Source organism: Penicillium manginii (assembly GCF_028828005.1).
Source record: "Penicillium manginii strain IBT 31320 chromosome Unknown utg000005l:1.0-5665137.0:1.0-5668048.0, whole genome shotgun sequence".
In the NCBI taxonomy this organism is placed as follows: Eukaryota; Fungi; Ascomycota; class Eurotiomycetes; order Eurotiales; family Aspergillaceae; genus Penicillium; species Penicillium manginii.
Genome location: NW_026643106.1, coordinates 2168042 through 2190196, shown reverse-complemented (window position 1 = coordinate 2190196; position 22155 = coordinate 2168042). Strand labels below are relative to the sequence as shown.

Sequence of the window (22155 nt, the reverse complement as noted above, 5' to 3'; positions counted from 1 at the left end):
TTGCGATACTCTTCTTGCGCTCTCGTTTGCGCGTTTGCGTTTGCCCCTCGGAGCCAAGGAGATCCGCCGCGATAAGGAACGCGCTCTAGCGACGTAGGGGACAATTCTACTCGGCCATCAGATGAGAAGTCGTTATATTGTTCAGTGAGGTGACGGAAGAAAAAGAAGAGAAGGTGCCGTCAGTTGGAGGAGAGCTTGGTGGGAGCTTGGTGGGAGTGAAAGCTGGGGGAAGCGCGGATCTTCATCGGGCCGTGTGGTTTATTTACTTTCTTTCCCGACAAGTCAACTTTCAAGTTCCAAGCATCATCCTACTCAACCACCCCTCCCTTTCTCCTTCGCATGGCGCTTTCGCTTGCATGGTAAGGCGATCTACGCAAATATTGAGTCTGTGGCATAATGGGAATCCCAGGGTAAGCTCTCCTAGATAGAGAACGGGGAGGTGTGTCCTATATCCGAAGTGCCTAGCAACGCCAGCTGGTCAACGATATGCGATCACGCGGAACAAATGAGAACATGCCCGCTAACAGTAACAGACTTATTAATGCTCTGGGTGCAGGCGAGCGCATCGCACTATCAAAACTAGCCGTGTCGCATCTTGAGCGGGAACAGAGGCCAATACGGGTTGCAGTCGATATTTCAATTTGGCTGTTTCAAGTTCAAGCAGGCCGTGGAGGCAAGAATCCTGAGATTCGCACCCTTTTTTACCGGTTGATCAAACTCCTTGCGCTTCCAATTCATCCGCTTTTCGTCTACGATGGGAGTAAAAAGCCCCCCTTCAAGAGGGGTAAGGCCACAACGTCCCGCGGTGGAAATGCACCGATTATTCAACGATCGAAAGATCTCATCAATCGCTTCAGGTTTCCCTGGCATGAAGCCCCAGGCGAGGCAGAGGCCGAGTGTGCCCGATTGCAGCAGGCTGGCATTGTGGACGCCGTCATGAGCGACGACATCGATACGTTGATGTTTGGGTCCACCTTTATGATAAAGAGTTTCTCAAAGGAGAGTGGCACCGGGACAACTGCCGCTACTCATATCACTCTCTACAATATGAGCAATAAGTACTATGCTTCAAACATTCCATTCGATCGACCTGGAATGATTTTGTTTGCTATGCTTAGTGGCGGGGACTATCTACCATCTGGTGTACCAAAATGCGGAAGCAAATTGGCCGCAGAAATCGCAAAGGCGGGCTTTGGTGAAGATCTCTTGAAAATAATCGAGTCTCATCCCTCAGACCTTGACTCGGAATTGAATGAATGGCGAGATCGATTACAATACGAGTTGGAAGAGAATGAGAGTGGTTATTTCACCACAAAGCATAAGGCCGTACGAATCCCGGCTACCTTTCCCGATCGTGCAATTCTCGAATATTATGCTGAGCCAGTCGTTTCGGCCAAAGATGAAATGGAAAGGTTGAAAAGCCGCTTGGGAGAAGAGTGGGATCAGGACATTGATCCAATGGCGATCAGAAATTTCGCCGCTGAGCATCTTGAATGGAACTATCGTTCTGGGGCCAGAAAGGTAATCAAACTCTTAGCCGAACCCCTTGTCTCCTACAGACTGCGTCTTAAACGACCTGTTTCGGGTTTAACGCATGGCACACTTGCTCCTGATTGTGGCACCCCCTGGCTCCAAAAGATCCACCGGAGCCGCGCAAACTTCGGCACGGATGGCATGACTGAGCTTCAGACAGACATGCTACCTATCGATGTGGTTGGTATTGACCTTCTAGCCGAGATACCAAACCCTCAGCCAGCGTCCGACGAAACTGGGCCTGCAGGGCAGACGGTCGAAGAAGATGACGACGGTGAGCCAGCTGGCGAGGTGGCACCACCACAAACACCTTCAAAGACGCGAGTGACGAAACGCTTTGATCCTTTGGCTATTGAAAAGGTCTGGGTCTTCGAAACAATTGCCAAACTTGGTGTACCTGAAATTGTACAAACATGGAAAGATGACCAGGCTAAAAAGGCCGCCAGCAAGGATGCCCCCAAGAAAACCACCACTCGACGAACTGGGCCTAAGAAGAAGGGTCCAATCGACCCAAGAATGAAGCAAGGCAGCATTTTAAAATATGGCACGCTTACCAAGGAGAAATCTCAACTGTCTCCTCCATTCAAGACGCACTTGTTAGAAGCCGCCACATCTGCTTCGGGAAATGGTAAATCCTCCTCTCGCGGCACTGCCCCTTTCCCAGAGCGTATTGACCTTGAAAGATATGATCTCTCTCCCAGTATGTATTCGATACAAGATACTGCAGCTCAAGTGTCTACTTTTTCACAGGAGGTGGATGACCTTGTCGGGACATTTTCGAACCTGTGCACACCATCACCGACAGCGGCATCTAAGCGCCGCCCTTTGGTAAACCCATTACGCATGCGATCGCGCACCAGTGTTCTAGGTGCCGGAGAAGTCGAATCAGAGGATTTCGGCAATTCAATTGTCGATACTATCGTTCCATTGCCACCCAGACGACGCAGGCTAATTGAAACTGGTACGACGGCTTTGAAGGAGAAGGATTACGAAGCTATGAGACCAACCAGTTTAGATCAACCCCCTCCATGTCAAGAAAATTACATCCGGCAACAGGTTGCTCATGAGCTCGACGAGGTAGAAAAGGCAATTGGTTCATTGTCATTGATTGTCCCTCCCGATTGTGAAAATCGTCAGCGTGCAAACCCTCGTCGTTCCGAGCAGCATATTTCTCCCAAGAAAAAAACTATTGGCAGTGGTCAATCTTTGTCTCCAAAAATTCAGTCTTCCAGCTCATCTGAGTCTGCTGTTCTGTCGGAGATCGAACACGACACTTTCTCTCTACCATTGAAAAAGAAATTTGAGGATCCCAAAGAGAGCCCCAGATCTCCCGAGAAGAAGAAAGGGGCTGACAGGAAACCTGCCCGAAAAATTGGGCACATCGAAAACGTCACAACCTCAAATGGCTTTTGGAAAGTCGATACACCTATCGATCCAGAAGTGACATCCACGGCAACGAGCCACGCCCAAGATGGTCAAAAAGACCAGAGCAAAAAGAAGCGACTCCCCCGCGTTAGCATCCTTGATATGATTTGAAACGCCTTCATATACCCACCAGCATACCCATCGGCGTGATTTTTTGATATCTCAATTCGGCGTCAAGCGAAAGAAAACAGAAAAGCGAGTCGCGGTTTTCGAAGAAAGTCCAAGTTGATTCTCGGATTCGGATATTTATCCCGGAGGATATGTACATCAGCATCAGGAATTCAATCACCTCAGGCCTCATGGATGAGGTTAAAATATTTCTAATTACACTGCACTATACTAGTAATAGCCTGGCGCACGCTCAGGCCTACATCTAAGTCAGATTCCAAGGTTTATCCTTCCAAGATTGGAACTTTCAATGCTGATTACTAGTAGTAGTAGTAGTAGTAGTAGTAGTAGTAGTAGTAGTAGTAGTAGTAGTAGTAGTAGTAGTAGTAGTAGTAGTAGTAGTAGTAGTAGTAGTAGTAGTAGTAGTAGTAGTAGTAGTAGTAGTAGTAGTAGTAGTAGTAGTAGTAGTAGTAGTAGTAGTAGTAGTAGTAGTAGTAGTAGTAGTAGTAGTAGTAGTAGTAGTAGTAGTAGTAGTAGTAATAAATACCTAGGTACTCTGCTTCCAGTCCTGGGCTTGATTGAAGACTTGGAAAATCTTCACTGGCACGGGGAGACATTTCATAGCAAGTCAGCCATTACACGTGTCAAAGCCTCGTTATCGGCTTCGAATATATCCAAAGCATTGGGGGGAGGGTAGCCCTGTCGGGGCAAAAAAGCCCATATCCATGTCACCAGGGAGGTCAAAGGCCTGAGGGTCAAAATAGAGATCCCCGGCGGTTTCGAAGAAACTACTCAAGTCTTCACACATGTTAGGCTCAGTTTCTGTAACAGCACTTGGGTCCGTTGCCCAGAATGAACTTGACATATCGTAGGGTTGATGCGTTGAAGAAGCATTCCGTGAGGCCGACAATGCCGGTGTCAAATTCCACATATTCTGAGCCCTGGGTGTTGAAGATTGTGATGTTGTCAAATGATTTTGTTCAGGGTTTTTGCTCGCCCCGCCAAGTTTCTGACTCAATATAGGCTGTCGAATTCCGGTCATTTCACGCTTTGGATTGCTCTTATGCAGTTCTATCTGTTTCAAACTGCGGATAATCTTCTGCAGACGTCTTGATGTCCGGGCTCGAGTGGCAGAGCGACGCACAAGCTCCGTTGCTGTGTAGAATTCCGGGCGACAGACGTGACGAAATGTGTTGGGCGCATGGATAACTGCCAGAAAAAGGGCTGCGAGGGCTGATATCAGAAAATAATTGAACGGCTCAGGACGTTGGAAGTAAATATGCGACACTGCGCTGAAATTCTCAAGCATGTGGATAGTTCGCTTTGCCGTTTCGACTGCCGTGGATGCGCCTTGTGGATCCTCCATAATATGTTCACTACTGAGGAGATTTTGTCGATACACCTGGATTCGTAATTGGTTACCCTGCAGAGCAAGTAGTACCTGAAGCATCATAATGCGGTCGCGGTGCTCTGACTTTCCAGGGCCAGTGATAGAATCCGGTGTCTGGTTCGGATCGAATCTTAGCTCGGTCGGGATGGACCAGATCCACTGTTGCACTTGCGTGTCTAGGTACGCACATTGGTCGGAGGTGGCCACTCGTGAGCGATTCGGCCAATCCATAATAAGCCCCCAGATCTTTGTGCTCAAACGTGCATGATATATCATGCAAGTAAGATATGGGGTAGAATCGCCAGGCTCGGGGAGATTCGTATCAATATCAATGTCTTGAATGCCGAATGGAAGTCCAGTGCCAAAAGACCATTTACGGTCGAGTACATATATGCACCAGAACAGTCTCCTGGCCCAAGTCCATGCAACCTCGCCCGGGAAAACACCGCCCGTCCTCTGCCAAGTTTCCTGGCGATGTAAGCCTAGCTCCATTGCCGCACTAGATGCATTTCGTATGAACCTCCATGCGATGACTTCATCGTCGCGATAGGAATGAAAAATGGACTGATATGGTAAATATGTCAGCCTTTTCATGGTTTTGTTGAAGTAGGAAAAGGTAGTAGAGGACATACCAGTAAGGTCATTATGAGAATTTCTTTCATATCCACCTCCGCAACCCTGAATCGGCCCGAAAAACGATCTTCCACACTATCTGCTAGTTGGGCTGCGAACTCACTTCGGCCGTGAGACTCTGCCAGAAGAGCAGTAGCTAGAATTATTTTCAATACTTGAATATCTCGGGCTGTAAACCAATCCTGATCTGGTGCATCCTGCGCCAAGGCTTCTGATGCACTGCTGATCTCATATATGCCATTCGACCGATAATATTCATGGACGTATTCTCGAACACTGTCCAAGTCGACACAGGGATACATTATTCCAACACTATCCTCATAGATCTGGACCAAATTCAAGGTGTCTTCAAGAGATAGGCTTAGCGTATCTCCAGTGGATACCACTGGCAGGACATCTTCCTCTCCTGATGCCGCAGGGCTTGGTGTGTCTGGAATACCCATTTCCTCATCATGATGCTGCGTATTATCAGTCGAAGAATTCTTCGGTTGATTCAACCCAAATTCTGCACTGGTTGGGCCAATATAATGTGGCGATTTGGGAGCATTTAAGATCCGGTGCAAGCCACTCTGTTCCGAACTCTTCGGCGTGGCTACCGATTGAGGACTGGAAGACTCGAGCTTGATTAAACGACTTGACAACACTTGTATTTGCCGTTGCAGACTCTCTAGTTGCTGATCCACGTCATGAAATCGCGTGCCCACTCTGTGTGTATGCTCAGTACCATCGCTTGTGCATGAGCAGATTGGAGAAAATCATACCGTGGATCCTTAAACTCACCCGGGTGAGCCGATGTGCGAGTAGTAGCGTAGACACAAGGGACATTATCTCGGTCACATCGCGCACAAATGGATCCGCCGCTGCATTTTAGCTTGCGCCGCTTACACTCGTTGCTATAATTGTTAGTATTCTGATGGATCAGTCTTGGGATTCGGCCATACCAAGCAATTTGAGTGTATCTCGCTCTTTTTTTAGCTCTTTCGGATGAAGGCAGCTCATCCTCAAAAGCATGCTCTCCAGAGCTCATTGTTTGAGGGTAATGGTGGATACTAGATAATTATATTGACTCACATATGCAGCAAAAGCAAAAGGTGAGGTGCAGCTCGGAACGCGGAATTCAAAGCCGAGGAGTCCGTACGATTTCCGATTGGTTGAGATAAGAATGGGTGGGACACCGAGGTGCCCCCTTAAGGCAGGGTTGCTTTGTTCAAACGATAATAACTACAATAATAACAATATGCTAAATAACACAGCTCTTAATGATATTTGGATTTGGGGCAACCCAAACAGAATCAAATTTGAGTTAAGTTGGGAATGACTTTTTTTTTTTTGATTGGGTGTAGATAATGTCTGTTCAAAGCAACATTGGATGGCAAAACTACTTCCTACTCAGGTAACTGGCAAAATTTATGTGTATTAACCATCCAATTCAGTTAGAGAATAGTGACTCTAGTCTTTTTGTCCAATTACTTCCTCGGTTGTACGAACAAGAATGTCGAAGGCATTGCGAACATACTTCTCCTCAGCCATGGGGTTGGAGCTGACAACCCGAATGACATAAACGCCATCGATCACAGTAGAGGTGATGAATATTTCACCTCTAGAGTTCACAAGCTCATAAACCTTTTTAGTCAGGCTATCAGACTCTTTATCTCTCTTGCACACCGCAGCCGTGCCGTTTGCTTCATTGGAACCGTTGGACGTAGCCTGGGGGTTCTTCACGCGGAATACAGTCAAGCAGAATGCTGGCTTTGTGACAATTTCAAAGAGGTCAGATCTTCCACGGATCAGATCCGCGAATATATCGCCGAGGCCCATGGTCTTGCGAATGTATTCTTTCATGCCATTGAGGCCGTAGCTGCGCACCACAAACCAAATCTTAAGGGCACGGAATCGACGCCCCAAAGAGAAAGACCAATTGCGATAGTCAATAACGGCTCCCGAATCCGAGTAAGTGTTGCGAAGGTATGCTGGCGTCATATCAAATGCATTGGTAAGGTCAACACGGTTTCGAACAAAAAGAAGACTGTAGAGCAGTTAGTCTAATGAAGTTGCAGATCATCCAGCAAGGAATACAAGTTCAAGTAGCATACCTCGCGTCAAAGTTGACTAAAAGCCACTTGTGCATGTTCGTATTGAAGCTGTCGACACCCTCCGCAAAATTTTTTGCAATGTGACTACACTCTTCCGTGATCAGAGAAGCGCCAGCATAGGCAGCATCGACATGGACCCAGATGCGTTGCCATTCAGGCTTCTCTTTCAATAAAGCTAGAATCTCGGCGTACCGGTCCATGCTGCAGGAGTTTGTGGTTCCGAATGTCATTGTCAAATGGTAGGGGATGAGTCCGCTCTCTTCACATTTCTCCAAGACTTTGCGGAGGCGTGGAGCAGTCATCTCCATGTTGTCTGCCAGCTGGGTCTGCACACTGCGGAAACGAGTACCAGCGATCAATGCGCCCTTTGCAGCACTACTGTGGGTCTGATCGCTAGCAATGGCAACCAGCTTTCCCTGGTGCTCGATCTTTCGGTCCTCATATTCCGGAGTACCTTCCTCCATGCCATCCCTCAGTGCTAGCTCGCGTGCTCGTCTCTCTCTAGCAGCAGTAATAACAGTGGCAATAGCATCACTGGCACTGTTTTGGATGACACCTCCACCTTTGGAGGAGCTCAAAAAACACTCAGGCATACCGAAGGCTTTCGCCATCCAGTCCATGACAATAGTTTCCAGCTCCGTGCATGCTGGAGAGCAAAGCCAATTGAAAGCGGGGGCATTGAATGTAGCAGAGTACATCTCACCCAAAATACTGGGGTAGGTCACTCCTGCCGGGAAATATGCCATGAAGTTTGGGGACTGCCAATGAGTCAAGCCAGGCTTGATCTGGGAGTCAATGTCCTTTTGGATTGCAGCCCATTCTTCCGGTTCATCCGGGGGATTCTCTGGCACTAGCGAACGAAGATATCCTGGTTCCACAGTCGGCAGGACTCTCTTTTCGTGGATAGAATCAAAGTGGCCGATGACTACACAAATTCATGAGACAGAGCGCGATAAAGTATAGATTTCAGGGGTTAAAATTGAACATACTGTCATCAATGGCAGAATGAGCAGCTGCCCGAAATTGTGACTGATCCATGTTGGAATTGCGGGGGTGTCTGTTGTACGTTGGATAATCTGACGCTGTGACCACGATAGTAAACTGCAGGTCGTTTCAACCGGACAATATTGAATAATGCAATTCCTATCGCAAATGGAGTATGAATCGAGGAAAAGTCAAGGGAGCTCAAGCGCGTCAAGTTGAGATTAAATAAGGAGTATCGGAACAGAATTTGTACCCGCTGGACCAAGTGCAAGTTCGGATGTGGCATTCCGAGGCCGAGTGCACCAAAGATCGGCGTTGCCCTAACATTAAATTTACCGAGGATAGTTCAAGTTAGAACTAGAACGAAACTTGAGCAACTTAAATTTATGACTGGCAATCAATAGCTAAGAAAAAATAATATTTGCGAGCTCAATTCGTTATTATCACTATTACTAATGTCTTTTCTCTTGGTCTAATTATTTTGCACCCTCTCTGTTTAATGGAGTAGAACAGATAGAAACCAAAACAATGATAGTTACACAAACATTTTATCATAAAAACTAGACTTTGATGGTTGATATAATTGGTGCCAATCTAATATTCGTAGTTCTATTTACAGCTTTGAAGTAAAAATGAGCTCGTGCTGCTGCACCACTGCTTTCAGCTCTTGATCAATAACCCTTGATACCCTCCCGCCATCTTCAATTGCCCCGTCGATGAACCCTCTCCAACCATAGGAAGAATCAGAACTAGCGAAGAGAACATTCCCGTGCCTCTCGCGCAGGGACTGGAGATATTTGGTCGTCATTCCTGGTCGAAGCCACTCCCAAGCACCACGAGCAAATTCATCCTCGTGCCAATTATGAAAAACCAGCCTTTTCACTCGCATCCCTGGGTGGAATGCTTCAAATGCCTGTTTTGTCGTCTCCACATCCTTCTGTGGGCTTAAGTGTGCGTGAGGTAACGAGCTACCAAATGCAACAAGATGAGTATTGCCTGCCGGCGTGGTTCCGTCTCCGAAAGTGTAGGTCAACTTCCCATCTGGATAATTCGTGGCACCCAGGGATCGCATTTCAGGGTTAGCTACCTCTGCATGACACTTGACAACCTGATTAGCGTGCCCGATCAAGGACGCCTCGGTCTTCAGATCCGGTAATCCTGGCACGAAGTTGAGGGTGTGGAGAACATTCAGTGGAACAGTGCACACAATGCGCCTGGCTCTGAAAGTAGATCCGTTTCTACTCGTAACTTCAACCAAATCCCCATTATCATCCACGGTATCCACAGCAGTTGAGAAGCTGTAAGCAAACTTTCCAGTGCCCAGAGCTTCGTCGAATATGTGTCTTGCGAGTGCTGATTGGCCGCATCTTAGCTTGTAGGTCAACCCAATCGCCATAAAATCAGCGTAGTTGTAGTTCATCAATGCCCACCACCGTAGTAACTCGAAAAATGATGCTTCGTCCCATTTTGCACCGTGCGTTATAGCCAGGAACCCTTCGAACATGTTCTTTTCAAGGGGTGTCAACTGGGAAGCGACTTGGACCATTCGGTCAGCCATTGACATCTTATCGTAAGACAGAATGCCTTCCATATTGAATTCGATATCGTGCGGGTATGGAATAATAGAACGAGCGAATTGGCCGTCGACATTTATAAACTTCTTGAATGCCGATTCGATCACCTCATCCTACGTTGCCACTCAATTAGCAAGGGTTGACCAACGTGAATTAGAACAAGCAAGAGCCTACTTCCTCATCGTGTGAAATGTGAAGTAATTCCCCGTCTAGCTTGACAGTGACTCGTGCACCACCCTCCACACTCTTCCGAGGCGAGACTTCCAGTTGTCCCGTCATATCATACCGTCGCAGCTCATTCCATACAAACGGCTGATTCCAATGCACCCAAGTGCCGCCCATTTCATAGGGGTATCCGTCGATGTTTGATGACCATGAACGACCTCCAATCCGATCGCGAGCCTCCAATAGCAAGACTTGATTGTCGGCAAGTGCAAGGTTTCGTGAGGCCGTCAGTCCAGCATAGCCGCCTCCAATAACTATCACGTCATAAATCATTTCTTTACTGCAATGAGATGAAGGCTGTATAAGGCCCAAAGTGGGCACGCCTGCGACAAGGCCAGTTGCTTCGGTCCATTGAAAGCCATCACGGCTAGTTTTGAGGAAGGATTCGTGCATGATCGGCAGCGTTTCTAAAGTAGAAAAGTTGAACTTATCTCAGTGATTGAGTATTTCTTTATAACATCAACTTGGTATTGACTAATATTTATACTCTTGATGACTTTGGAAATGCATGGTTGTCGTTCCATTGTTTAGTCCCCAGGCTCTAATCGGCATCGGATCTTCAATTCCGAGCGCCGAGCGAGCTTCCGCTCGACGATGCCCTAGCTTGGCATGTCCTCCAGGGCTGGCGATCGTTATCTATGGTCGTACGATTGGCGTTGGTAATGGGAAAGTACATGCGAAGATATTATTCGGCAAACACCGGGGAACAATCATCTGAACCTACTGGTACTACATGGTCATCTGAAAGTTTTGGTTGATTCAGGAGATTTCGTGGCTCAAATATTTGTTCTGTAGCTGAGAAAATAATGAATCGAAAGGAGGTAATAATAACATAGTGTAGCGAATCTACATCGACCGTTCGCCCTTTCTAAGCCAGAATTTGAATCTGATGCAATGCCATGCCCGAGAAAGCTAAACATCCAATCATCTAAGCATTGAACACCAGTACATGAGAAGAGATGTGCCTGCTGTGCCATAAGGGAAAATTATATAATAAAAAGAAGGAAGATGTTGTATTCAACCAAATACTTTGAGGAATCCCCAAAGTCCCAGCCCACTGAGAACTGGGATAGTCAGGTTGTCGTCCCAGCCCCACAGATCAATGAACTCGCTGCCAGCAGCCACAACACCAGACACGACGCTCATCGCGCCAAGGGCCAGTGGGCCCGTGATGATTCCAGCAGACGAGGACTCCATGCCGATGAGACCACGAACACAATCGGGAAGCAAATTCAAACGGCCTGTAAACATAAATGCGTCTTGCGGGTCGTTGGGGAAAGCTCCCATGTAGGGAACGAACCACCCCCAGAATGAGGCAGCAGTGGCAACGCCAACAGCCCAGGCAGCCAGAGTTCCAGCCAAGCTCTTTCCGGGTCGAAGGCGAGGAGTGTAGCGACCGTAAAGACGGCCAAATGTAGATGCGGCAGTGTCACACCAGCTGAGAAGAAGGACGCCCATGACACCGACGTCCTTGGGGAAGAAGCGCAGAACGACATATGCGCCGAGGAGATACCAAATCACACCATTGTAACCAGAGACTTCGGTCTCACGCATAAGAGCGCCCATGCAGCGGATATAAATTTTATTGATCTTCTCCGAGCGATGACGGACAATATCAGTTACTGCAATCGGGACTAGAGCAGAAAATAACACGGGGGTAATCTGCAATGTCTGGATCCCGCGGCTATATAGACCCAGGGTCAGGAAGCCGATTGACACGTGGAGAAGTTTGCGAGGGATTTCATGACGGTGAATGAAGCTGCGATAGCGGGTATGTAACGGAATGAGACCAAGCGGCGACGGTGATCGTGAAATATCACGCCCACCATCTGGAAGCTTGGGCGATAAAAAGCCATTGGAGGCTTTACCGTTGGGCGGCGAGGCTGGGATCATAGGGTTGGACCGACGCTGCCGCGTTGACCGGCTAGGGGTAGAATCAGGTGGACTACGAGATCTCCCTGATCCTGAACTCTCTTCTGAGACTCCCGAAAGGTTCTGTCGGCGGGCTGCTGAGCGTGTTGTGGGTGCAAGATATCCATCACGTGCGTCAGATCTGTCGGAGAGAGAGGGTGAAGGAGAGATGACTCGGGGGGGTCTCTGGAACGGTGTTTGGCGTCGAAGGCATATTGGACGATCGTACGACGAATGGTGGAAGTACCGGGGTGTTAATGAGACCGATCAATGGTCGAGCACAAAGATTCGCGGTGTCGTAAGTAAGACTGCCACAGGGTATCAATGATCTTCCTAACGACGGAATGATGGGCGATCGTTCTGGACACCCGCGCAAGGTCGATCAGGGACAATAGGTGTTGAAGGACAGAGAGAAATTGTAGCGCATTATTTGGGCAAGAAAGGGGAATAGAATGCCCGAGAATTGAACGAGGCGAGGCAGTGTTAGGCGCGAAGTTTAAATCAGAAGGGCAATCTTTGGTCTTGCGGGCATCCGGCACTGCCGCGGCCTCTTTGGGTGCTGGGTCACGTGTGACTCTTATCGATAACAATTTGCATTCTGCCCCAGTCGGGTTTTTTTTTTGGGAGATGGAGATCTTGATTAACATCTCAGAGCTTTTGATCTTCGGATTTTGATCTTCATATCAAAATTGGGTGATAATGGTCCCAAAACCGAAACAAAAGCCTACCACCTCGTCCCGGGCGTGGGATGGCCTCAATCCTCCACTGTCACAATGGGCTCTCGACGCTGTATCCTCTATGGGCTTCACACGCATGACCCCAGTTCAGGCCTCGGCCATTCCACTATTCATGGCGCACAAGGATGTTGTTGTGGAGGCTGTGACTGGTAGTGGAAAGACCCTATCTTTCCTGATTCCCGTGGTGGAAAAGCTTCTGCGCCTTGATGAGCCTCTCAAAAAGCACCATATTGGAGCAATCATTATTTCCCCGACAAGGTAAGCTTTGGCGCGATTGCTTGAGAGTTTACCCTTGCTAAGATATATTATTCTCTCAGAGAACTTGCGTCCCAGATCTATCAAGTCCTTCTATCACTACTCGAATTCCACCCCGCATCTGCGGCTGCGATCAATCCTCCTGAAGGAGATGCGCCTCGCCCCAAATCCTCATCTTCCACCCTAAAAGTGGTCCCTCAGCTTTTGCTAGGCGGCACAACTACTCCTGCGGAAGATCTCAGTTCATTCCTCAAGCGATCGCCGAACGTGTTGGTTTCCACCCCGGGAAGACTGCTCGAACTTCTGTCGTCGCCCCATGTACACTGTCCTCAATCATCGTTCGAAATGCTGGTCCTTGATGAGGCGGACAGACTTCTAGATCTCGGCTTCAAGGATGATCTTCAGAGGATCCTCCGCCATCTGCCCAAGCAGCGAAGGACGGGTCTTTTCAGTGCCAGTATCAGCGAAGCAGTCGACCAAATCGTCCGTGTGGGTCTCCGCAATCCTGTAAAGGTAGCTGTCAAGGTCAGAGGCGGCTCCGGAGTCGAAGACAAGCGCACACCCGCGAGGTATGTTGATCATGGCTATTCAGTATTATCCAATTCCCCAGTTCTGACATTGTTATTAGTTTGCAAATGACTTACCTGACAACACCCCCGGCACATAAATACTCTATCCTGAAACAAATTCTCGCAACCGTTCAACCGACACCCCAGAAGACAATCTTCTTCGTTTCAACATGTTCAAGCGTTGATTATCTTACGATGATGCTTCCACTAATCTTGGGAGACGAGTTTCTACTCGTTCCGCTCCACGGCAAACATGCTTCCAACGTGCGCCAAAAGAACTTCACTCGCTTCACCACCGCTACAACGCCCTCCATCCTTCTTACGACCGATGTCGCCTCTCGGGGTCTAGATATCCCATCCGTCGACTTGGTCGTGCAAATCGACCCTCCATCTGACCCGAAAACTTTCATCCACCGATGTGGTCGTGCCGGACGTGCCGGACGCCGTGGTCTGAGTATCGTCCTACTTCACCCGGGACGCGAAGAAGACTATGTTTCCTTCCTAGAGGTTCGCAAGACCCCAGTGGCTCCCTATAATCTCCCTATTCCTTCAGATGAGGATGCCGCCGCCGCAACGGAAGCCGTCCGCAAGATTATGCGACAAGACCGCAGTCATCACGACAAGGGCCAAAAGGCATTCGTTAGCTGGCTTCGAAGTTATAGCAAGCATCAAGCAAGTAGTATCTTCCGAGTCGCAGACCTTGATTGGGAAGCTCTCGGCAACGCATGGGGTCTACTCAAGATGCCCAAGATGCCAGAACTGCGCAGTTTTACCGGAGATCGCACATTGGGTGTTAGTCTGGACTGGGATAACTTCACCTACAAGGATAAGCAGAAAGAGAAGCGGCGCAAGGAGATGATGGAAGAATATGCGCAGGCTCAGGCCCAGGCACAGGCTCAGGGTAACCAGGAGGACTCCCGAAAGCGACGTGCGGTTGAGAATGCCTCTTGGAGTCAAAACCAAGAGGCACGAGACAAGAAGTTCAGACGCAGAGAGGCCAAGAAGTCACGCAAGGAAATGGAGAGATGGGAACAACTGCCAGAGGAGGAGAAGCAAAAAGCGCGTGAGACCGAGCGCATGATCGAGGAGATTAGGGCAAAGAATGAAGAGGAACGCCAAGCAAGAATCGCAGCGAAGGAAGATGCTCCAAATGCAGATGGTAATGGCGAAGAATTTACAGGCTTCGATTGAACAAGCACAATATCCACAATGAATTGACCACGTCCCGAATACATATACATCTAATTTTCTTTTTGAAAAAGAAGAGAAGTTGATTTTGATTGAGTTTGGAACAATTAATAGAACCCGCCACAAATGATAAGAATGCAAATTCTGGGGGTGTCATCAGTCATGAAGTAAATCAGCACACACATACTCAATACAAATTCTTTTGATGGTACATGCAAGTGCACAAGATCCCTTAATCCAAGCGATTACCGGGTCGTGAATCCCATGCAGACATGTCAACAGGAACACCGAAAGGCTTGCTCATGGATGTCGCAAGCACAGTCCGCATCGCATTGAGATCTATCTGTCGCTGAACCGGGTCATTCCAAACTTCATCCGCCAGGGCGATTTCCTCCGTGAGATTGACTCCATGGGAGCGAATTTGATCGATAAGACTGATCTTCGGCGGCCACTTCAGCTGACGCAAGTCCCCGCTGGGGCATTGCCTGTAGAGCCAATCGGCGTCGGCGTATTTCTCGATGTCCTCAAGGGTGTTGAAGAATTCTTGGTTCTCGGGTGCTAGGTGGTTCTCGGGCGCTGGATGGTTTTCGGGTGCTGGGTGGTTGTCGGGTGCTGGATTATCCTCGGGTGCTGGGTGGTTCGAGGGTTCTTGGCGATCGAAAACAATAGGGGTAATGGCGGTCTGGGAAAAGGGCGAGGAACGGTTCATGCTAGAGCGATGAGCTTCACGCAGACGGCTCGGGGTCTTCGGTTTGAATTGTTCAGCTTTGGTGCGAGCGCGGGTCAAAGGTGATTCATCGTCCGAGTCGGAAACGGCAGCTGCAACTTGATCATCAGCGAGTGTACCGTCTGGGTTGAAATTCACAACGACGTCTGGGGGTTCGTCCAAAGGGTCAGACATAAGAGGAATTGAGGTTCCATTGCTGCCTGTCGGGTTTCTGATGATTTCTCCCGTGGAATGGGGGGGAAGAAGATCATCTTCGCCAGAAATCTGAGAGCAACCAAGCAATGACGAGTTGGTAGGATCTTCAGTTCGGTTGCTGATCGTTCCAGGGGTTGGTCTCATATGTGGGTTTGTCTCATAGTACTCTTGTACACGACGATGGTAATTTTCCTGGGCAATAAAAAGAGCATTGGACATACTGTTGAATCTGCTGAAACGGGGATCTCTTTTCGCCTCGGCGCGTTCTTGTGGAGTAGGGTTGTAGGATCCGCCATTTTCGTATCGAGGGCGGAAATCCGAATCCAAGACTTGTTGAAAGATATTAGTATTGGAGGGAGGGAAGAAATTTGATTGAGCGATCCTCTGCTGCGAAGCAGCTTGGGGGGAAGAAGAAGGGGAAGACGGAGGGGGAGAACTGTAGGGGACTTCGAATGTTCCATGTGGATTCGGGATGAAACCTGGACTTCGACTAATCTCCGTAGGGGAGAATGGAGGTGAAGAACAGACTTCGATTGTTGCAGGTGGGTTCGGGATGACACCCATGGAGGTCCAGTGTGGAATTGTTGGGGGACAAAGCGATGAAGAAGAGTATGGAAGTGATCCTGGGACCCGGTACTCACCGGGAATATCGGAACCGGGGTCTGGGTTCGCAGCGTTTGAATCTGTGGGGGTTTGGGCCTCGTCGTGAGCCTCATCCTCTTCTAGCAAACGACTGGATTCGATGGTTTCCAGGGGGGGTGGGTTGATATGTATGCCGGCGGTTTGGTTGGAATTCAGGCTGGTGTGAAGGCGACGCAGCTCCAGCGCGAACTTTCGTGGATGGACGGTGAGTAGAGCGGCGGCTAGGCCATTTTGGTTGGTCAACACGGATTTTCTTAGCGGAAGGTCCTCCAGCTTCGGCATGTTCTGCCTCCTCGGCTTTGCGCTTCTGCTCCTCGGCCTGACGCTTTTCCTCCTCGGCATACTCTTCCTCCGTGAAGCCAAAAAAGTCATCGTCCATACCGTAGCTACATCCCTTCGGGTTTGGAATGTCAGTCGGGGACGCCTCACGCTTGCGCTTTTCAGACGTGCTTTTGTCAGAGGCTTTCGTGGGATCCTGCTTGGAATTCTTTCTCCCATAGCAACGAGCTTTAAGCTCGGGGTCAAACCCGCTTGAGTAGAGAGAGTATGAGCGAGTGGACCTAGAGGTGAGTACATGACGGGTTGAAGGTTTCACATCGGTTTGCGGGGTGGGAGGCAAGTTTGATGGAGATGAAGACGAAATAACATCCGCGGCTTGAGCACCTAAGACATCAACATAAGCATGGGATCTTGCATTGCGAGGCATGGATACTCACCAGGGCTCTGCGCCTCAGTCGGCTGATTGCCGGCATACCTATCACGAATATTTGTCCATCGTCGAGAGACTTGATTGAATGCCCATTTCATGAGACCAGGAGAATCAGGCGGGTTGGCTGGAAGGGCTCCCACGGCCGATGCGGAGTCATTGCCGGTTGTCGGAATGTTCCCTGTCGTAAAAGTATCCTGGTTCAAATGAACAGTGCCAGCTGCATGGGCGGTCATAGGGGGGGCCAGACTGTGCAGTCTGGGGGTTTGTTTGGTCAGCAGTAAGAGGCACTTCTCTATCAGCTTCGTTCTGGGACAAAAGCTCGGGTAGACGGTACAGAGTCCGCTCGATACGGCCGCTGGCCTCGGTGCGACGGCGACGAGAGATGTCGGCGTAGGATGATCGAGTTCGTCGGATTGGGGTAGTCCTGGAGGACTTTTCCACCCGGTTATGGTTCGAGGGACTGTTCGAAGGGCTCATGATGTCGTGGATCTTGTTCTTGGGAACTTTGATCTTCTGTCTTGGGACCCATCGGATACCTGTAGAGAATGGGGCTTTCATCAGCAGTTGGTCCAGATTGGAGTATCTGATTTCGTAGCCTTTGTCGGGATCCGGGCTTATGGCACGGGGAGGTGATAGGATCTTAGCGACACTCCGAACCATCTGGGTTCCCGTCACTCGTCGAGCCATCCGGGAGAAAACAGATCTGAAACGCTTCCGACCAGGAGCAACCTGGTCGGTCGAGACATCTTGTTCTCCCGGAAGAGCCTCGAGTGGTAGGACCCGAGTGGCAGGAGAGTCGTCGATTCCCATGCCAGTGAATGAACGCGCGGGGGAGGATTCCCGAGTCGACAGAGAAGCCGCTGGGGCTTCGGACAAATCATGGTCCTCGATGAAAAGAAAGGGAAATGGGACCGGTGCATCAGGAGAGGAGGGCATATAGAGAGGGGACAATCCCTTGGGGGAATGTCGTCCATAGTGGGAAGCTTCGCGAGCGGGTGCGAGACCAACGAAAGGTGATCGGGAAAACAGGGATCCGTTGGGGGGGATTTCGAGGCAGAACGCAAGGCAACTCACTATTGGCGGCAGGGTCGAGTATTTCAGCATCGTCAACGTCGTTTGTTTCGACAGAAGGGAGGACAGATGCAGGTTGCTCAAATGAGCTGACGGCGGGCTCTGGGGCTTCCACCTCCTGGGGTTGGCCTGATGGCCCCCCATTGACAGGAGATTCTCCAGTCAAATCAACATCTTGGTGTTCGATCTCGACAGCTGCTTTTGCTGACGGACGGCCGGGCTTCTGAAGCTAGTCAGCTGCCAGATATTCTCGAGCTTTTCGTATTCACTTACCTTTTTGCCCTTGGCAACCTTCTTAGTGGTCTTCTTTGGGCCGCGACGCCCCTTTGGAGTTTTTGGAGCAGGTGCAACCTCGGTAGGCTGGGAGACCTGCGACTCCTGTGGCTGCGCAGAAGCACTTCGAGTGGTGCGACGGCGACGGGGAGGGTTGTCCTCGAGCGACACATAGGAACTCGGTGACAGTGGCTTGGAGCGGGTACGCATGATGACGCGCCGGCTACAGGCAGAGTGAAATAGGACGAAAGTCGGCAGATGTGAGTGAGATACGGTTTCGATCGCGTAGCGAGAAGAATCAGACTGGAAGTCTAGAAGCAAGGGAATCGATACGCGTAGGAACAGTGGAGGTTGAGGAGAGAAGAGGAGAGAAGAGGAAGAGCGGGAGGAGTTGTTGTTGTTATTGTTGTTGTGTTGAGGCAGCAATGCCGTAACAGGACGTGTTGGCGTACTCCAGAAGCGGAAGGGGCGATGGAGATGTTACTTTCGTTCTGGAGGGAAGGTGCGATCGCTGCGCGCAGAGCTGGTGGTAGCTTCCCCGATGGTTGACATGCGTAGCATTTTCTTGGTCGGGCAGAATATTTTACTTTCTTGACCGCCTTATTTTCTCTATGCCTGAGGCAGAACTTTATTCCAGTCACGGTAATACCACTACAGTATACGGATACCCTTTATAGATATAAATGATCACAAGCACAACTGAAAGCTTCAACTAGGTAGCTACAAAAAGAAAAGAAAAAATATGCGAAATGAATACAATGCTACTATTTGTACATATAATACCGGCCATGGGGACAAGAACTTCAGGGTCAGACCGAAGGGATTTGTCTTCTCCAAGATCCGGTGTCAAATCCACATCCTAGGAAACACGCTGAACGGTCTAGTCAAAATACAGGGGTATGATAGGTCGGAAGAATCATCCCCGAAAAAGGTGGTAGGGTAGAACACTCTACAGGACAATCTCTCCCTTCCATGCGGCCTCGGAAAGACCCAACGTGCTCATCAAGTTTTGCCATCTGGGTCCACCACGCTCCTTCCTGCGGATATATTGAAGAAGCTTCTGTCGCTTGTGGACAAGGATCTGTAGGTTGCGACGATTGTGTTTATCCTTGTTGGAGGACTGTAAGTGTCGAGAGAGGTTCATAATCTTGGCGGTCAGAATAGCCGCTTGAACCTCAGGGGAGCCGGTGTCGGGTCCGACTCGAGGAACCTTCTCAAGGTGGTTGGTAGCGGACTCTTCTTGCACACTGGCAGGCTTGGGTGGTAAAACAGTGTCGGTGCTGTGTCGACCAAATTGGTCAATGCATTTTTGGACGATGAGGCGGAGACGGTCTTTGGTATTGCCATTGTCAAGGTTCACAATGCGCTGAATAGCCTCTTCTGCATTTTGGTGTTGTTGCTGATGCAGCTCGGCGAGTTCTTTTTCGGCTTGAGGGTCGGCAGTATCGCGATCCGGGTTCTGAAGCGGCTCAGTCAAACCCTTGGAGAATTGGAATGCTCCGCTCAATTCGTCGGACTTGAGGTAGTAGTTGAGGTCGGAGCTTGAGTGGGTTTGGGTACCATTCTGAATGGCTTGAATTTCTTGAATGAAAGATGTCGGTTGACATTCCACGGGGTTACCGAGTGAGGCCTCCCGCTCAGCCTGGATGTCCTTTTGGCGGGAGATGTTGGCTGCCTTGCGTTGACGCGCCTGCGAGGCTCGGAAGAAATCTGTGGTTTTCTGTTGAGGCTTGGACTTGGTGGATGCGGCCCTCACGGTAGACCTGGTTGCGTGCGACAGAGATACCAGCGGGCTCTGGCCGGAGATGGAACCTGCGACAGAGGTTGGTTAGGATATGAAGGCAACACCGAGATACGGGGTAGTTAAAAATCACTATATCGTACCGGTCAGTGCCTTCACTGAAGGCTGGAAAAATAGACGTGGAGGCATTTTGAGCAGGTAGAGTTCAATGGCTCAATGGCTCTCCAAACGGGCTGCAGTTTGAAGTTCTTCGCGCTCTCAGCTTTTGGCCGGGAAATCCTGCGGACCGAAGCAATTACGCTAGTCCGCATTAGTCGGATAATTTAGGCCTCATACTTCGGGCGTCAATATGTTGATGCCTTATGGACGCCAATGCGGATGACTAATATCCGCTGCCCTAGCCCTAACAGCTCTCAAGCCCACCCACATTTAGCGAAATTCGCCCGAAGCGCCGCGAGGATTTCGCGACTCCGCCTTTGAATCTTTTTCCTCTATCACCACGACAAGAGCCAGACGATTGATCATTTCCCCTTCGTCAATCAATCAATCGCCCACCATGGCCCCCTCCCAGCTCCCCCCGGTTTTCAACCCTACCGCGCAGGACATTGAGATGCTCCTTGCCGCCCAGTGCCACCTTGGTTCCAAGAACCTTCAGGTGCACATGGAGCCCTACCTGTGGAAGACCCGTGCCGACGGTGTCAACGTCCTGAACATTGGCAAGACCTGGTATGCAACAACAAGAACCCGGAAATGATGTATTGGAGAATATCTGGAAAAGCTTTGCGACAGGATTCTAATCAGTGTTGCGATGGAACAGGGAGAAGATCGTCCTGGCCGCCCGTATCATCGCCGCCATCGACAACCCCGCCGATGTCTGCGTCGTCTCTGCCCGTCCCTACGGTCAGCGTGCCGTCCTGAAGTTCGCCCACCACACCGGTGCCACCGCCATTGCTGGTCGTTTCACCCCCGGTAACTTCACCAACTACATCACCCGCTCTTTCAAGGAGCCCCGCCTTATCATCGTGACCGACCCTCGCACCGATGCCCAGGCCATCAAGGAGGCCTCTTTCGTCAACATCCCCGTCATTGCCCTTTGCGACACTGACTCCCCCCACCGACTTCGTTGATGTTGCCATCCCCACCAACAACAAGGGTCGTCACTCCATCGGTCTCGTCTGGTGGATGCTCGCCCGTGAGATCCTCCGTCTCCGTGGTACCCTCGCTACCCGCGAGACCGAGTGGGACTCCGTTGTCGATCTGTACTTCTACCGCGACCCTGAGGCCGAGGAGAACAAGGAGGTCGCTGAGGAGGCCAAGGCCCCCGGTGCTGATGAGATTGGCGCTGGTGCCGTTGAGTCCGGCTTCGCTGGTGACAACTGGGATGTTAACGCTCCCGGTGCTGGTGCCCCTGGCACTGCCTTCGCTGCCGCTTCCGCCGCTGTTGGTGCCACCAGCTGGGAGGCTGACGGTGCTGACTGGGCTGCTAGCTCCACCCAGCAGCCCACCGAGTGGGCCGCTGAGACCACCCAGGCTGCTGCTGCTGCCCCTGCCACTGAGACCAAGTGGTAAATTCGCTAGGCGGTAACTTAGGGCAGCGTTGAAGGGGGGGGAGAACGTGTGATATCAACCCAAAAAGCTATGGCGATCTGGGATGATTGTGACGATTCCTAGTGTCCATTTGGGCACAGGGGTAAAAAAAAGGAAATGCTCTTGTTTGTTCTTTCACCGCATCCATTGACAACAATGGAATTGAATTATCTCCCGAATCCCCCCTTGACATGTCTATCCTAGTTTCTGTTCAAGTTTTCAAAAACAAAAAGAACTGAAAAACAGCAGAAGAAAAAAGAGCTTTTCACCGGGAAACTTCCAGTCTTTTTTGCATCAGTGGTCTCATTTACCAGCACTCTTCATGATTTTCTTGTTTTCGCATCCGGGAGGGATAGCGACGTCAAATATTGACTGGCGCTTATGAGGGAAAGAGATCCAGTCACGGATATGTGACTGGGGGAAAGCCCTGTGCTGTCAATCTACAAGGTGGACTTAATCGTTACCTTGGTTTCTCCCTGTATGTATCATCTAGTATTCGGAAAAAGGTGTGCTCGGTATTTCAAGTCCTGCGTAGAGCATGTAGTGTAAATGGCTGCTATATCAGAGACACCAAAACGGTTGGTC

At 49.9% G+C, this 22155-nt stretch overlaps 12 protein-coding genes across 12 annotated transcripts; 3 read left to right on the top strand and 9 right to left on the bottom strand.

Annotated features, from left to right (window-relative positions):
- Positions 1-486: 486 nt before the first annotated feature.
- Positions 487-3069, top strand: N7533_007208 (crossover junction endodeoxyribonuclease; the record flags this gene model as incomplete). The annotated part of the gene is made up of 1 exon (XM_057103858.1): positions 487-3069. The coding sequence occupies one exon, from the start codon at positions 487-489 to the stop codon at positions 3067-3069; it is 2583 nt and encodes an 860-aa protein (XP_056958815.1).
- A 652-nt stretch (positions 3070-3721) lies between these two features.
- N7533_007207 (Zn(II)2Cys6 transcription factor) lies at positions 3722-6116 on the bottom strand (the record flags this gene model as incomplete). The annotated part of the gene is made up of 4 exons (XM_057103857.1): positions 3722-5020; positions 5089-5794; positions 5851-5982; positions 6031-6116. The coding sequence occupies 4 exons, from the start codon at positions 6114-6116 to the stop codon at positions 3722-3724; spliced, it is 2223 nt and encodes a 740-aa protein (XP_056958814.1).
- Positions 6117-6538: 422 nt separating this feature from the next.
- On the bottom strand, positions 6539-8220 carry N7533_007206 (putative aromatic-L-amino-acid decarboxylase; the record flags this gene model as incomplete). Its single annotated transcript, XM_057103856.1, has 3 exons — positions 6539-7115; positions 7183-8107; positions 8172-8220. 3 exons carry the CDS (start codon positions 8218-8220, stop codon positions 6539-6541), a joined length of 1551 nt encoding a protein of 516 aa, XP_056958813.1.
- A 559-nt stretch (positions 8221-8779) lies between these two features.
- N7533_007205 (flavin monoamine oxidase family protein) lies at positions 8780-10358 on the bottom strand (the record flags this gene model as incomplete). The annotated part of the gene is made up of 2 exons (XM_057103855.1): positions 8780-9853; positions 9915-10358. The coding sequence occupies 2 exons, from the start codon at positions 10356-10358 to the stop codon at positions 8780-8782; spliced, it is 1518 nt and encodes a 505-aa protein (XP_056958812.1).
- Positions 10359-10982: 624 nt separating this feature from the next.
- On the bottom strand, positions 10983-11858 carry N7533_007204 (diacylglycerol/polyprenol kinase family protein; the record flags this gene model as incomplete). Its single annotated transcript, XM_057103854.1, has 1 exon — positions 10983-11858. The coding sequence occupies one exon, from the start codon at positions 11856-11858 to the stop codon at positions 10983-10985; it is 876 nt and encodes a 291-aa protein (XP_056958811.1).
- Positions 11859-12575: 717 nt separating this feature from the next.
- spb4 (ATP-dependent RNA helicase SPB4) lies at positions 12576-14628 on the top strand (the record flags this gene model as incomplete). Its single annotated transcript, XM_057103853.1, has 3 exons — positions 12576-12871; positions 12931-13437; positions 13497-14628. The coding sequence occupies 3 exons, from the start codon at positions 12576-12578 to the stop codon at positions 14626-14628; spliced, it is 1935 nt and encodes a 644-aa protein (XP_056958810.1).
- Positions 14629-14857: 229 nt separating this feature from the next.
- Positions 14858-16111, bottom strand: N7533_007202 (uncharacterized protein; the record flags this gene model as incomplete). Its single annotated transcript, XM_057103852.1, has 1 exon — positions 14858-16111. The coding sequence occupies one exon, from the start codon at positions 16109-16111 to the stop codon at positions 14858-14860; it is 1254 nt and encodes a 417-aa protein (XP_056958809.1).
- A 148-nt stretch (positions 16112-16259) lies between these two features.
- N7533_007201 (uncharacterized protein) lies at positions 16260-16895 on the bottom strand (the record flags this gene model as incomplete). The annotated part of the gene is made up of 1 exon (XM_057103851.1): positions 16260-16895. One exon carries the CDS (start codon positions 16893-16895, stop codon positions 16260-16262), a length of 636 nt encoding a protein of 211 aa, XP_056958808.1.
- A 156-nt stretch (positions 16896-17051) lies between these two features.
- On the bottom strand, positions 17052-18002 carry N7533_007200 (uncharacterized protein; the record flags this gene model as incomplete). Its single annotated transcript, XM_057103850.1, has 1 exon — positions 17052-18002. The coding sequence occupies one exon, from the start codon at positions 18000-18002 to the stop codon at positions 17052-17054; it is 951 nt and encodes a 316-aa protein (XP_056958807.1).
- Positions 18003-18131: 129 nt separating this feature from the next.
- N7533_007199 (uncharacterized protein) lies at positions 18132-18452 on the bottom strand (the record flags this gene model as incomplete). Its single annotated transcript, XM_057103849.1, has 1 exon — positions 18132-18452. One exon carries the CDS (start codon positions 18450-18452, stop codon positions 18132-18134), a length of 321 nt encoding a protein of 106 aa, XP_056958806.1.
- A 739-nt stretch (positions 18453-19191) lies between these two features.
- N7533_007198 (mitochondrial 37S ribosomal protein uS15m) lies at positions 19192-20172 on the bottom strand (the record flags this gene model as incomplete). Its single annotated transcript, XM_057103848.1, has 2 exons — positions 19192-20054; positions 20127-20172. 2 exons carry the CDS (start codon positions 20170-20172, stop codon positions 19192-19194), a joined length of 909 nt encoding a protein of 302 aa, XP_056958805.1.
- Positions 20173-20507: 335 nt separating this feature from the next.
- On the top strand, positions 20508-21546 carry rps0 (40S ribosomal protein uS2; the record flags this gene model as incomplete). The annotated part of the gene is made up of 3 exons (XM_057103847.1): positions 20508-20709; positions 20801-21065; positions 21136-21546. Coding segments are annotated over exons 1-3 (846 nt in total), but the record flags the coding sequence as incomplete, so codon positions are not given.
- Between the last annotated feature and the right edge of the window lie 609 nt (positions 21547-22155).